Consider the following 13,746-nt stretch of genomic DNA (forward strand, 5'->3'; position numbering starts at 1 on the left):
GAGTAGCAAAACATTGTTCAGTCCCATGGTGGTTGCCGCATTGATGGATGAGAATAAAAGGAAGCAATCTATCCAGGCTCTGACACTGAACTGCCATATAGCCTAGGAAGAAATCAGTTTCCAGAAATACAGATGGGCATACTTTCAAATAATTTGTGCACACAGCTACTTTTCTGCCTTAACTGGGTATCTGCATGTACTGGGCTGGCACCTGATTTGCAAATGCAGTCAGAAAAAAAAGGCATGTAGAAACAGTGACCTATTCACCATTTCATTGGTCTAGCTTTACATAGGTGAAGTTATACCAGCAAAAAACTGGAGCATAGCAATCGTGAATCAAGTTGTTCAAATGCAAGATGTTCAGTAGCATGGCTACCTTTTTTGAAAATGAGGCTTTAACTTCTTTGCATTTCAGCTTGTTTAAATGAAACTGATTTCTTTTCTCCCCATCAGTATTAGAAATAACAAGTTATCACCACGTTGCACTCTCTTACTGGCCAACTCCATTAATCTATGTGAGCGAATCAGAGAGGTAGAAGTCAGGTAAGGAAATTACACCTCTTTGTTCCCTGCAGCACAGCTGTTATTAAATTCCTATGAGTGGATTTCAAAGTTTGCCCTTTAAGAAGAGTGTAGTAGTGGTTGAAGATTTTCCTTGCTTATGTTTAATGTAGGTGCAGTGAAAATGCCTTTTTGTGTCTAGCAAACAATATGAAAATCCAAGAAATATCCTGCAGGTAGGTACATACAATATTTCTTTATAATTTCACTTCTTTTGAATGAATTGAAAATGTTAGCATCTGTTAAAAAACTACCAAATCAAATGTAACAAAATAACACATGGCTAAGATTTGTATTACGTATAATGAAATATTAGTTTTTTTAACTTCCTAAATATGCTGCTGCAGTTGTAAGGATAGTGTCAAACATCTATGCCAAGTTGGACAAAAGTTCTGGATTCACTGGAAGTAGCTGCACTTCTTGATGACCTGGTCTTTTAGCAAGTAGATTAAGGAGCTCTTGGGGATTGTTTGCAGTTCTGTCAGTGACTCCTACAACCATGGTCAAATAACTAGCAGCTGCATTTTGAAGAGTCTCCAAGTCTGAGTGCTCAATATGAGAAACCTTGTGTGTGATATTCAAGAGTATTGAAGGTCCATAACCTCCACTTATGTTAACGTAAGTTGTGGATGCTTAATATGTCTACAAATTAAACCCCAGAATGTCTCAGCTTGGGCATCCAGAAATCAGTAACCAGCTTTGAAAATGTGAATTTTCTCTCTAACTCAGTTTCTCCCCTTGAAACACAGAGATAATCATTACCAACCTCACAGAGATGTTGTGAGGTTTCGTATTTGCAAAGATCCAGCAGACTCCTGGAAAGAAGATCAACTAGTAATTTATAGCTTTCAGTATGGAGGCTGAATCACTGTGAGGGAGTATATCTAAATCTATCTTCAATTACTTTTCTGTCTCATTTGGCTATCTTTAAACAGGCTGACCAGTTGCAACATTGGACCAAATGAGATACAGGATCTCTGCAAAATCCTTGAACAATGTGACCATCTTGCAGAACTGGAGTGAGTGGGTTTTGAATTTTTAGCATCACCCTGAATAGAAGATGAACAGCGTTGGTGAGAGAAAGCTCACCATGCATTGATGAGCCTCTTCTATTCATTATGGATACATACAGTATCTCATCACATGAAAAAAGGTATAAAGAGTAAGGGAACACGAGATGACTACTTGGGGGTTGGATCAGGTAGAAAAGTGATGCTGCCCAAGTAAAAGCTGGAGAGCCATTCTATTATGCTACAGAGTCACAGAGGGCTACAAGGTAGTTACAGATATGTGTACATCCACTGAGTACTTGAGGCCACCAGCCTCAAGCAAGAGAGTATCGAACTGGGGATGGCACAAGTAGAAGCAATGAAAACTTTATTTATGCTACCTTACTGAAGTATTAAAACCCAGATGTGGAGGAACAACGTACCTTGCTCCAGCCCCCATTGCTCCATCCATGATGAATTGGAGAATTCTGTAGCTCTCAAGGGAGATGCAGAGTCCACAGAAGGAGTATGACTCTACCATTTGGCCCAGTTCTGTTGTGGTGTGTCCATTCTACTGCAGGCCAATATATACTGAACTCTTAGAGCTGGATAAAAAACTCATTGAAATCAGTGACAGTCTTTCCATTGATTTCACTTGGCTTTGGAGCAGGTCCACAGGGTGTCTGTACACAAGCCAGGAGGCTGCTCTGATGCACTGTAATTACAGCACATCAGAGCAGACTCAATTAATTGAGCCTGCTGGAGCATGCTAATTACTGTGCTTCAGCCAGCCTCCGTGTCTCATGTATCAGTGTCCCCATGCTTCAAAATAACAGCAGGGGTGCTTTAACTGAAGTTTGTTCAACAACCTTGAGATGAAGTTCCCTCACCACCAATTTGAAGCGCAGGAACACTGATACATGAGACGTTCCGGCTACTTTAATTAAAGTGGCTCTCAAAGGCTTGCTATGGTGTTGTTTGTGAGGTAGTTCTTTATCATGGTACCACGTATAGAAGTATTTTGTTTTCCAGTCTCCTTACTGTGGAAAGTTTGCTCTGTGGTTTTTACCATGAGCTGCTCAGTTGGGGCTTTGACCTGGGATGTTTGGTTTTGATCTTCCTGGGTTAAAGGAGTAGTCTTGTCTATAAGGACAGGGCTGATGCTTGTTTTTGTCACCATGTTCTTTTTCATTTCAGCCTCTCTGGGAATCAGCTCGGCAATGAGGGGCTGAGATGCCTCCTGGCTAACTTGCCCCAGATGCATGTTTCCCACTTAATGAAGTAAGACAGTATATGTTTAGTCTGAGGACTCTGACTGCTTTTTCTTTGGTATAAAAAACATCACAGAACAGAGAGTTCTGGGGAAGAAGGGAAGGGGTTCATCTACTTGGATCAGTAGATGATCAAGAGGGACTAATTACCCTGTTGTCCAGTCTCAACATTGAAGCCAAAGAGTCAGTGGGCTTCAGGGACTGACCCACTTAGATCTTTTGTTATAGTTCCTCCAGGTCAGGATTTGAGCCAACAAAGCCAGTGTGAAACCTGTCTGTTGGATTCAATGGAAGTTGCATCTCTCGCTCAGAAGAGCACCATGGCATGAAGTTATTCTTTAATCTGTAACTTGTCTGTAAATAAACAGAGAATTATAGTCTCCAGGGCTTCCTTCCAACCTTTTTTAGCTGGATTCTTTCAATGAGAGCTATTATTTTGGAGATGCTTCCTAGAAGGAGCACCCTACCTACTGATACAAATCAAGGCACAAGAGGAGTTACCTTGAGTGCATGAGATTTCCAGTCATGTAGGAGTTCTCCCAGTGCATTACAGGAAGGAACCATCCCCACCGCCCACATAGTGATAGTGGGGATTACACCCAAACATTAAAAGGGAAATGCACCTTGCAGTATCTCGATGGAATTAAAAACTTTGATGGTCTCTTATCAGGTATACATTGGACTCAGATGTCAGCAAAAGGCTCTGAGCTTGTCTATGCTACCACAGTAGTGTGTTTTGGAGAACACAGAGCTGAACACATCCCCTGCCTCCCCCAAACTCAGGTTCCCCCAGATGCTCCAGAGGTAGAAGTTTGTTAGTGAACCTGTCCAGTTATCACTATAATCCACCCTCCAGCTCTCACCCACAGGCCTGAGAAGCAGGCTTTGTTGGTGACCCCAGAAGAACCTATGTGTAGAGCTTCAGGTTCTGGGCCATGTCAGTAGACTTGGGGGGGGGGTCAAAGAGTGGGCAGGGCATGCTTAGCAGCAAGACACACTGCTGTCAGTGTAGATAAGCCTTTTTAGGCTATCATGTCAGGTTGTATGAAAATGTAAACAGAGCTGTAACCGAATGCTCTAACATAGTAAGAACCACTGTGTTCTTTTATTATAGCCTCAGCCATAACAACATTTCCCAACATGGAGTTATGCATCTGATTAATGCTCTCACCACTGGCAGAAATGTATCTGAAGTTCAAGTCAGGTATGTTTTCTAGTCATTATCTTTTGACTTTTCCATTGACATTTCCCACTTTAATTATCCTATAATTAATGTATGGATTGTGAGGTCCCAGGTGTTGAGTGCAAGGGTTAAATTGGCATTTGATATATGTTTTTCATGAATGCAGAATATTTACAGGCATCCTTTCCTACTGGTCAAATGCACATTTGCACATGCAAATGTAGAAGTTAGCCACATTGTAACCTTATTCTGTAGAGGCAAATCTGGGTAATGTGCATGGAAAGACAGATGATGCATGCAGTTCAGCCTCCTTTTTCTAAAAAAAATGGTGCTTATTCACTTCAATATTTTCTGTGTTCAATGTGATGTTGCCTAAACTCATCATTTGTCTCTCTTTATGTCTCAAACTGTAGTCTGAGACAATACTGGCAAAGCCTAATTCTGCCTAATGGTTAAAGTTGCTCAGTGGATCCTTACTGCTTATTACTGTTTAGTTTTCACTTTGAACCAAATTCTCCTCCGTCATTTTCATGCATGATCCTGGTAAAAGCAAATACAAATCAGTATTTGTACCATATACTTGAAAGCATATTTTTCACATGCAGTCATGTCACCTAAATACAACACATTGCAGTGTTGTGTAAAGATACCCAAGGTAGTTTAGGTATTGGAAAGTGTATACTTGTGTTAATGCACTACAACAGTAAAGCCGAATGATCCGGCTGAGAAGCTGACTCTGTCAGAGCCAGAGGAACTGCATGGTCTATGATAAACATAGCCTGTAACATTTGGCCCAGCCCACTACAGACTTGTTCCCATGTCATTGTTAAAGGCTAAACTCATGTAGCCTTCTCTGCAGTTTGTGTGCTGAGGAGACATCACTCATCAAGTTCACAAGCGAAGATGAACCAAAGAAGATTCTAAGGTAATTGTGTGAATAATTTTACCAGTAATTTGTTTCAATCCCCTCTAAAAGGATAAAGTCTTCTTTTCTTAGTAAAGAAGAATGAAAAATATCTCTTCACATAAAATAAGGTCAAAGTTCTATCTAAGTCTAAATGGCTTATCAGAATAATGGAAAAAGGTAGCTACCCATGTCAGTCTGATGCCGGGCAGAAGGCAGGGTAGAGATACACCCTACGGACTAACTAAATGAGAGATACATAAGCTTTCATGAGCCAGAGCTCATTTCATCAGATGCTACAAAAGAATATACACAGAGCAGGCTATCAAACATTTGTCCCTATGAGTTTATTACTTGTTTGCCTCTCTCAGCATTGCCCCCTTCCTCCTCCTCTTCTGTGTCCTTTGTATTCAAATCACTCTCCCCATTTGATAGCCAGCTCTGTACATGTCCTTTCATAGCATCTGATAAAATGAGCTCTGGCTCTCCAAAGTTTACACATCTCTAAGTTAGTCTGTCAGACTGGTAGAGTTATGCAACAGCACATAAGGGAGTGAACTAGCTAACATCACATGCAGCTGCCTTCTTTGACTCCCTAGTTCAAAGGCCCCAGAACACATTTAGATCTGGGTAAAATATGGGGGAGCATCTACATGTGCATTAATGTGCTTTAGTTAATGCTTATTAAATCTAGTACCTCCATTGTGAGGTACTAGGAAAATGCTCATTAGTCTATGTTAATGCAGACTAACTAAAGTGCATGCTTTTTAAGGGGCACTTAAGGGGCATTAGTTTATTTTAATGTGCATTAAGTAAAAAGCATATTTTTACATGATGCTTTAATGTGCAGTAAAATAGGCTAATGCATACATACTTAGGGCAGTTTTTAGGGCAAGTCCGCAATGGGATTCAAGCTTGTGCCTCTGAAGCTGAAATGAGATACCTTAACTGTGCTGCCACTGGATCCCTTTTGTGGATGGTAAGGGGAGGATATTATATAACACCCATGACAAATAGTACATTTCCTTCTTTTATCCTTGCAACAATAGTCCCTTCAAGTGAGAGGGCAAGAAAATCTAGGCATATGTACTTCGTCTGTAGCTCTGATTTCCAGCTTAATTTGTTATCCCATCAGTCTCACTTAAATGCAGCTGAACTACAGCTTGTTGTCTGGCTCTTTTAACTCTAAATCATCCACTGTTATCCCTGTGGTCTGAGTTACAGGGGAGACTGTTGTGGAAGATCAGTATTAGTGCCTGATAAAGCCCTCACTAAGCTGCATATCAAAAAACTCTTAAAATTTCACTAACAACATCTTTTTGGGATGCTTACAGAGTTGTTGGCACTTAAATGTGGTTGTTCCTTTAGCTTAGTTGAAAATGCAGTGATGTCTGCAGTTTCTGGGTCAGACAAAGTAATTACTCATAAGGGACTCAAACTTTTCTTCTTTCTTTCAGACTAACAAAGTGTAACTTTCAGGAAGAACACTTCTTACAGCTGTGTTCGCTCTTGGAAAAGTGCAACTATCTGACAGAATACATGTGAGTTAGACATAGCTGAGAAAGCTGATTGGCATAGCTTGACCTTGGGCAAGGAGTATTTAGTTATTGTTTGCCTTTCTTAAAATAATATTTAATTGCAATGATCTTTGATTCTAGATCAGCAAAAAACAGTATGACAATGAGTGCTGTGGAAAATCTCTTGCGAGCTCTGAGGAAAAGTTTGGGTACGCTGAGAATAAGGTACCGATTCTCTGTTAAGTTTATGAATAAATTCCAGTTTGGTTCTGATAGCCTGAGATCCAAAAAACATTCAGTCTTATGAATTTAAGAGGGTCATGTTTCATCTGGTCCTGGCTGGGATATTTCCAGGGAAAATATAGACATTGAAGACAGAGTTGTTGGGAGTTAGTATCCTGGCACATTCCTCCTGGAGTGTTGTTTTAGTCTCTAGCTTGGCTTTATGGTTGCAGTAGTATATGAAGTTTCATTTTTCAAGATACAAGGAAGACAGTGGCCATGGCCTCTTGTGGTTCTTTAAAATCTCATGGTAGTTGCCTTAAGAGGAACTTAAGGACTTCAGTGTCTGAGCAAATTGAGACTTCCTGTCCTTGGGGCAGGGGACTGGACATGATGATCTCCCTTCCAGCCCTAATGTCTATGAAATCTATGAAAGTATTCTAACTTCAGCGTCTTAGCAAACTCCTTCAAGTTTATTAACTGCCTGAGCAAAATACTGTATGATATTTCATCCAGATAATTAATTCTTCACTTCCTATCTCAGACTGCATAGGTGCTGCTGCTTTCTACCTAGTGGCAGTGTGACCATTTAATGCAGTGGTGCTCAACCTTTTTGGCTAGCAGGTGCATAGGCTGTGCTGAGGCCATCTGAGAGCCAGATTGAGCTGATGGTCCCAATCTAGCATGGGACAGTTGCAATAGAGCCCTATCTAGCCACACAGAGTGGGGCAGGGGTCATCCAAGCCTCAACTTGGCGATGTGGGGAGAAGGGGGCTTGACCTGGACCCATGGGGTAGGGAGAAGGGGGCTTGACTTGGCCCTAACCCAGCCCCATGGAGGAAAAGGGCATGGTCCAGCCTCATCCAGCCCCAGGGGATGGGCATGGCCTTGGTTTACCCAGCAGCAGAGGTGGGGGGAGGAGTGCAACCTTGCCCCAACCTGCTGTGTAGGGCTCGGGGTTTGGGAATTTGGCAGTGGGGGAGGATGGTTTGAAGCTTTGCCACTCTTTCCCTACTGCCAAATTTCCCAGTGTGTGGGGAGCCCTGCAGGCTGGATACCTATGGCTCCACAGGCTGCATTTGGCCTGTGGGTCAAAAGTTGAGCACCCCTAATTTAGTGAGTTATGTATCTGCTTCTTCTGCAAACCTGAGAAAGGGTGCTTTGTGCCTGAAAACTTCTCTCCAAACTATACAGTTGATCCAGTAAAAGATATTACCAAACAAATCTTGTTTCCTGCATATTCCCTGGACCATCACAGCTAAAACAACATTATAACCCTATTGCTTATTACTGCCAGTGGAAAAAGTGAGAAACACTGATGAGGGAGGAGGAAGGCAATGTTAACATCCTATATAGGGGAAAGAACTGCTTTTCACCCCATTGTTTCCTGTATGGACACTACTTCCCCATGCAGAGGTGATAGCATTTCACTGAGGAACAAAGGACTCCTTATGGCTATCTACACACATGCTGGGGCAGGGGCAGAGCATTTTAATTAAAGTGGTTCCCAGAGAGATCTAATTAAAACACCTCATCATCACAGCTATTAAGCCCCTGCATATTTAAGAATAGCCACAGGATGCTTTAGTTAAACATCATTCCATCAGGTTTAGCTAAAGTGCCCCAGCAATCTTTTTAAAAGGCACAGAAAGTTAATAGACATGATGATGAAGCACTGCTAGAGCATTTTAATTAGAAGGTGGAGTCTAGTTAAAATGTGAATGAGCACATGTATAGGCAGCCTCCGTGTCTAGTTAGCTGAGTGCTAGGTATTGTTCAAATATGCATGAACATACAGCATGGAGAGGGGCACATTTTAGATAAACCGTGCTCACCAAATAAAATAAAGCTGCCTTTATTTTGGATTGCAGCATAGATGAACCATGGGTATGTGACAAAGATCTCCTCACCCTTCTGGAGCTGGCTGTCCAAGTGCAAGGGAACATTATAGAGATCACGTAAGTTGCACCTAAATAGCTGCTGTTTTAGTTCCTGTTTTAAAAATAGAAATTAGCCTGCATTTAGAAATTGGCTTATTTCTATTCACATTGCAGGTCATGCGTTCTGTATTCTGTCCTCTGGAAAGTATACTTAGATACAATAGGTTTGGGACAAGTTGTACAGGACACCAAAAATGCCTGATCTGATGACATCATTATCTTTACTTTCTCCTAGGATACTGAAAAACAAAGGACTCTTGAAAGTGGGTGAAGAATTTCCTTATCGAATGGAGAAAATGGAGGATGTTGTTAGCAGGTGGGGATATGCATCTTGTGGGTTTTTTTCTTGCTGGTGGCACATTATAAGATAAAAGAACTCATTAACCCTGCTGTGGTATGATGAATAACCAGGAGCTCTAAACAGAGTAAGGCTTGAAGCCTAGTTGATGCTGACTTTTGCCTAAGTGTTTGCTCTGTGTACCCCTGGGGTTGGGGAAGGACATATTCCCCTCAGTGCTGCCCTTTCATTTTACCATAGTGTGGACAAGGAGGCCAGGAGGGAGCAGGCTGCATCCTCCCCATTCAACAGAGAGCCTGGAGAGAGGATTTGCATAGGTGTGGTCTGGCCCCCAAGCCCAGCTATACAGGGTCTAAACCAAGGTTCCCTCTAAGGTGCGCATGTGCACAGCTGCACACAACTAAAACTGTGGCCACGCACAGCCTTTTCAAGGCCACGCACCAGGAGTGGCTGGGGTAGGAGCCTGGCATGGGGTCCACCAGCTCCAGGGAAGTGCTCCACTCCCCCACATCAGGGCTGGGGAGTGGAGCACTTCCCCAGAGCCAGTGGAGCTTGCACCAGCCCCCAGCCTCCATCCCTGCCTTGTCTCACCTCGGGGAGGAGCCGCTGCCTGCCTCGAGTGAGGCTCCGCCAGCTCTGGGACACAGCTTCACTCCCCAACCTCCACTCCCTGGGGAGCAAGAAGGTACGTGGTGTCAGGGCCGGGGAGTGGAGCAGTATTCTGGAGCTGGCGGAGCCTCACTCGGGGCAGGCAGTGGCTTCTCCCTGAGGTGAGGCAAGGCAGGGATGGAGGCTGGCGTGGGCTGCTGGCACGGGCTCCCCCAGCTCCGGGGAAGTGCTCCACTCCCCAGCCCTGATGCGGGGGAGCAGAGCATGTCCCCAGAGCCAGGGAGCCTGCACCAGGTTCCAGCTCCAGCCCCCAGTCATCCCAGGCTCCAGCCCCTGGCCCCTGGCTCCAGCCCCCGGCTCCCAACTCCAGGCCCTGGCGCTGGCTCCTGGCCCCAGCCTCCAGCCCTTAGCCCCTGGTCCCAGCCCCTGGCTTCCAGCTCCAGCTTCCAGCCCCAGGCCCCAACCTCCAGCCCCCAGCCCTCAGCCCTCTTCAGGAAGTGTCCCACGGTGGACCAAGGCAGTGCGCTTAATGGACCGAGGCAGCGCGCTCATGGACCGCAGCTTCTTAGAGGGACTATTGGTCTAAAGGCCATTGGGATGCTGTAGCCTAAAGGGCTAGCTGTAAATGTGAGTCTGGACTTTCATTTACAGAGATCATTCATGTTTGTGTTCATGCTTGCCTTTTTCAGGCTGAATCAGTGTGAGCTGGAAGCCAAGCACCTTTACTTTCTCCAAAGGGTTATTGAGAAATGTACCCAGCTTCAGGAACTGAGGTGAGTTCCCCCCATGCCATAACAATTTCCCTCAGGAAGGCAACCATTTACTGCCCTTGCTATGAAGAGAGAACAGTGCTTCCCTGCACCTGCATTGCCACAAGATGTTGGGGTTGATTATTTAAACCAATGTTAAAAGTGGATTGTATAAGTGCATGGACGACAGGCCCATGTGTGGGTATTAAATATAATAGAGGTGCAGCCTCCAAATTAGGCCTTCCTAGGCTGCTGAATGCTGGAAGCTATAGGGAAAGAGGGGTTGGGGTGGGATATGTCTGGACAGGTCACGCGTATGCACTCTTCCTCTTAGCATCCAGTCTTTGCCAGTGAGAGGCAGGAGAGTGGGTTGAATGGACTTGTGGTCTGACCCAGTCCGGCATGTCTTATGTTGTCATGACCAGTAGAAATGGGGAATTAGATAGTAGTCTTATCGGCAGTGGTTAAACACTTTTTCCTTGATATACACACGCTGCCTGACTCCAATGAAGTCCATGGATGTTGCAGAGGTAATATTCTGACTTCAAGGCCCCTGAGAGACATTCACTGTAAAATGTGATGGGATCTAATCTGCAATCCCAACAGTTGTGCTACCTGTCGTGCCACCCGTGTATGGCAGGACGTGTGATCTTGGGATCAGGGATTAGGTCCCAATAATGTCTTACTGGCTGGTGCAAGAGTAGCCTGGGTTCGTGAGTCTGAGATCCCCCTGCAGCAGCAAGATGAAACTGGGCTGCTTACAGCCAGCTGATTGTCAGATGGGGCCAGGAACCAAACTAGTCCCCGGCCACAGCTGACAATCAACTGATTGTTAAAACTGCAGCTGCAGGGCACAGGGAATCTGGGTTTGGGCTGCTGCAGCCTGATCCCAGGGTCCCTGTGCTCTAGGAATAAGTAAAAACCTATATGCCACTCAGCTGGGCAGCACACATGGTTTTATTTCTCCCAGCACACAGGGAGCCTGGCATTGGGCTGCAGCAGCCCAATCCCCAGATCTCCCTGCAGTGGGACCTACAAAACCACGTGTCCAGTTGGGCAGCACACAAAGTTCTGACAGGCCCCAGAGCATGAGTGGCCACATACACAATTTAAGGCGTGATACAAAAGAGCCTCAAAGTTATTCCACATTATATATGAAATAATCCTGTGGCTCATTTACTCTATTATCACACTTTACTTACGCATGTGGCTGGTCACTGTTGAAGGCAGGGATGGGCAATTATTTGGGCCCAAGAGCCACATGAGGAGTTTTGAACAGCTGTCACGGGCCACCCACACCACCCTCCCACTGCAACAATTCACCAAAACTCCCTATGGGGCTGCCAGTAGGTGGGGAGCAGTGTTCAGGAGTGGGATGGGCAGGCAAAGCTGGGATCACAAGTTGAGTCTCAAGGCAGTGACATCTCCAAGCTGGGGCCGCTCCCTACTTGCCCCTGTCCTCTGTGGGGCTTGTCGGGTGTGTGTGGGAAGGGACCTGGGGGTAGGCATATGTGTGTGGATGCCTGGGCACTAGGTCCCAGGAACCTGCTGTGGGTGAGTGGGGGAGGGAAGGAGAGGGGGGGGCACATGCAACAGAGCTTGTCTGGGTGGTACAGTGCATGCTGCCTCTGCGGCACTCTGCATGGGGCTAAGCCCTGCCTACTCACACTGGGGTAGCCTGTGCCACACTCCCACTAGTGCCTCCAGCCTAGCCCAGCCAGGTGCTGTTCCTCTCTCCCTGCCTCCAGCAGCGGCTCCTGCCTCTACCATGCCATACCACACTGTGCTGAGCAGCTTCTTGCAGGGCTGTTCCCAGTGCAACTGCAGCTGGCTAGGTACTGCTCTGCTCCCCCTACCTCCCACGCCACACCATGCCTTGCCACTCCCAGCAGGCAGGCAGGTAGCCAGCTTCAGCTGTGTGTCTCCTGCCCCAGTGCATGGGGCTCTGGCTTCAGTTACCAGCCGCCTTAAGATGGAAGGTGGCTGGGAGCTGGAGCCAGAGCCTTATGTGCTGTGGCAGGAGCTGCCTGGCTAAAGCTGCTCACCCACAGTGGCATGGCATGGTGCATCACAGCATGGTAGGGGCAAGATCAGGAGCAGGAGCCACCACTGGAGTAGGGGGAGCAGAGCAGCACCTGGCTGCAGCTGTACTGGGACCAGCCCTGCCAGAAGCTGCACACGCTGGTTGGGGCTGGACCATTGGTGCCAGCAGCAGGCCAGTGCAGGCTGCCCTGGTGTGAGTGGTTGGGGCTTGATCCCCTGTGGAGCACCCTAGGGGCAGCTGCAGGCTGTATTTGCCCACCCCTGGTTTAAGTCATGATTAACCTGTTATTAGCATATTGAATGTAACATGTCAGAAGTCTAAGGGCCGGATCCTTAAAATTTATTTAGGCACCGAACTAGGAGTTAGATACCTAAATACCTTTCTGGACATGCACCTAAGTGCCTCCAGGGGATGAAGTAAGCAGGAGGAGCAGTTCCAATCACAGGCCCTGGTTCTCATGAGGGACTTCAATCACCCTGATATCTGCTGGGAGGGTAGTACAACAGTGCACAGGCAATCTAGGAAGTTGTTGGAGACAACTTCCTGGTGCAAGTGTTGGAGAGGCCAACTAAGGGCAGTGCTCTTTTTAATCTACTGCTCACAAACAGAGAAGAATTGGTGGAGAGCAACAGACCCTGGACTTCAGAAAAGCAGACTTTGGCTCCTCAGGGAACTGATAGGGTGGATCCCCTGGGAGGGGAAAAGGAGCCCAGGAAAGTTGGTTGTATTTTAAAGAAACTTTACTGAGGGTGCAGGAACAAACCATCCTGATGTGCAGGAAGAATAGCAAATGCAGCAGGTGACCAGCTTGGCTTAGCAGAGGAGTCTTCGGTGAGCTTAAACACAAAAAGGGAGCTTACAAGAAGTGGAAGCTTGGACAAACAACTTGGGAGGAGTATAAGAATATTGCTCAGGCATGCAGGGATGAAGTCAAGAAAGCCAAAGCACAATTGGGGTTGGCGCTAGCAAGTGACGTGAAGGGTAACAGGAAGGGTTTCTAAAAGTATGTTAGCAACAAGAGGAAGGTCAGGGAAAGTGTGGGTCCCTTACTGAATGCAGGAGGGCAACCTAGTGACATGATGAGGAAAAGGCTGAAGTGCTCAAAGCCTTTTTTATCTCCATCTTACCTCAGGTCGCAGCCTACTGCACCAGGCAGTGAAGTTTAGGGAGGAGGTCAGCTTGATGAAAGAACAGTTATGGGGCTGTTTAGAAAATCTGGACATATACAAGTCCATGGGGCCAGATGCAGTGCATCTGAGAGTGCTGAGGGAGTTGGCTGATGTGACTAAAGAGCCACTGGCCATTATCTTTCAAAACTCTTAGCGATCAGAGGAGATCCTGAATGATTGGAAAAGGGCAAATATAGTGCCCATCTTTAAAAAAGGGAAGAAGGAGGATCTGAGGAACTACAGACCAGTCAGCTTCACTTCAGTCCCCAGAAAAATCAGGGAGCTGGTCC

The 13,746-nt window shown here is 45.8% G+C and overlaps 1 protein-coding gene across 1 annotated transcript in view; it reads left to right on the forward strand.

The window, feature by feature from the left end:
* NLRC5 (NLR family CARD domain containing 5) overlaps positions 1–13,746 on the forward strand; it is a 94,675-nt gene that overhangs the window by 50,708 nt on the left and 30,221 nt on the right. Inside the window, exons 23-32 of the mRNA XM_090063300.1 lie at positions 454–543; positions 1,497–1,580; positions 2,748–2,831; positions 3,936–4,025; positions 4,864–4,929; positions 6,366–6,449; positions 6,567–6,650; positions 8,519–8,605; positions 8,823–8,903; positions 10,184–10,267. Of these exons, the coding sequence (XP_089919426.1) occupies positions 454–543; positions 1,497–1,580; positions 2,748–2,831; positions 3,936–4,025; positions 4,864–4,929; positions 6,366–6,449; positions 6,567–6,650; positions 8,519–8,605; positions 8,823–8,903; positions 10,184–10,267 (834 nt within the window). The remainder of the gene's footprint in view (positions 1–453; positions 544–1,496; positions 1,581–2,747; positions 2,832–3,935; positions 4,026–4,863; positions 4,930–6,365; positions 6,450–6,566; positions 6,651–8,518; positions 8,606–8,822; positions 8,904–10,183; positions 10,268–13,746) is intronic.

This window comes from Crocodylus siamensis, chromosome 9 (genome assembly GCF_052110815.1).
Source record: "Crocodylus siamensis isolate JL-2025a chromosome 9, ASM5211081v1, whole genome shotgun sequence".
NCBI classification, from domain to species: Eukaryota; Metazoa; Chordata; order Crocodylia; family Crocodylidae; genus Crocodylus; species Crocodylus siamensis.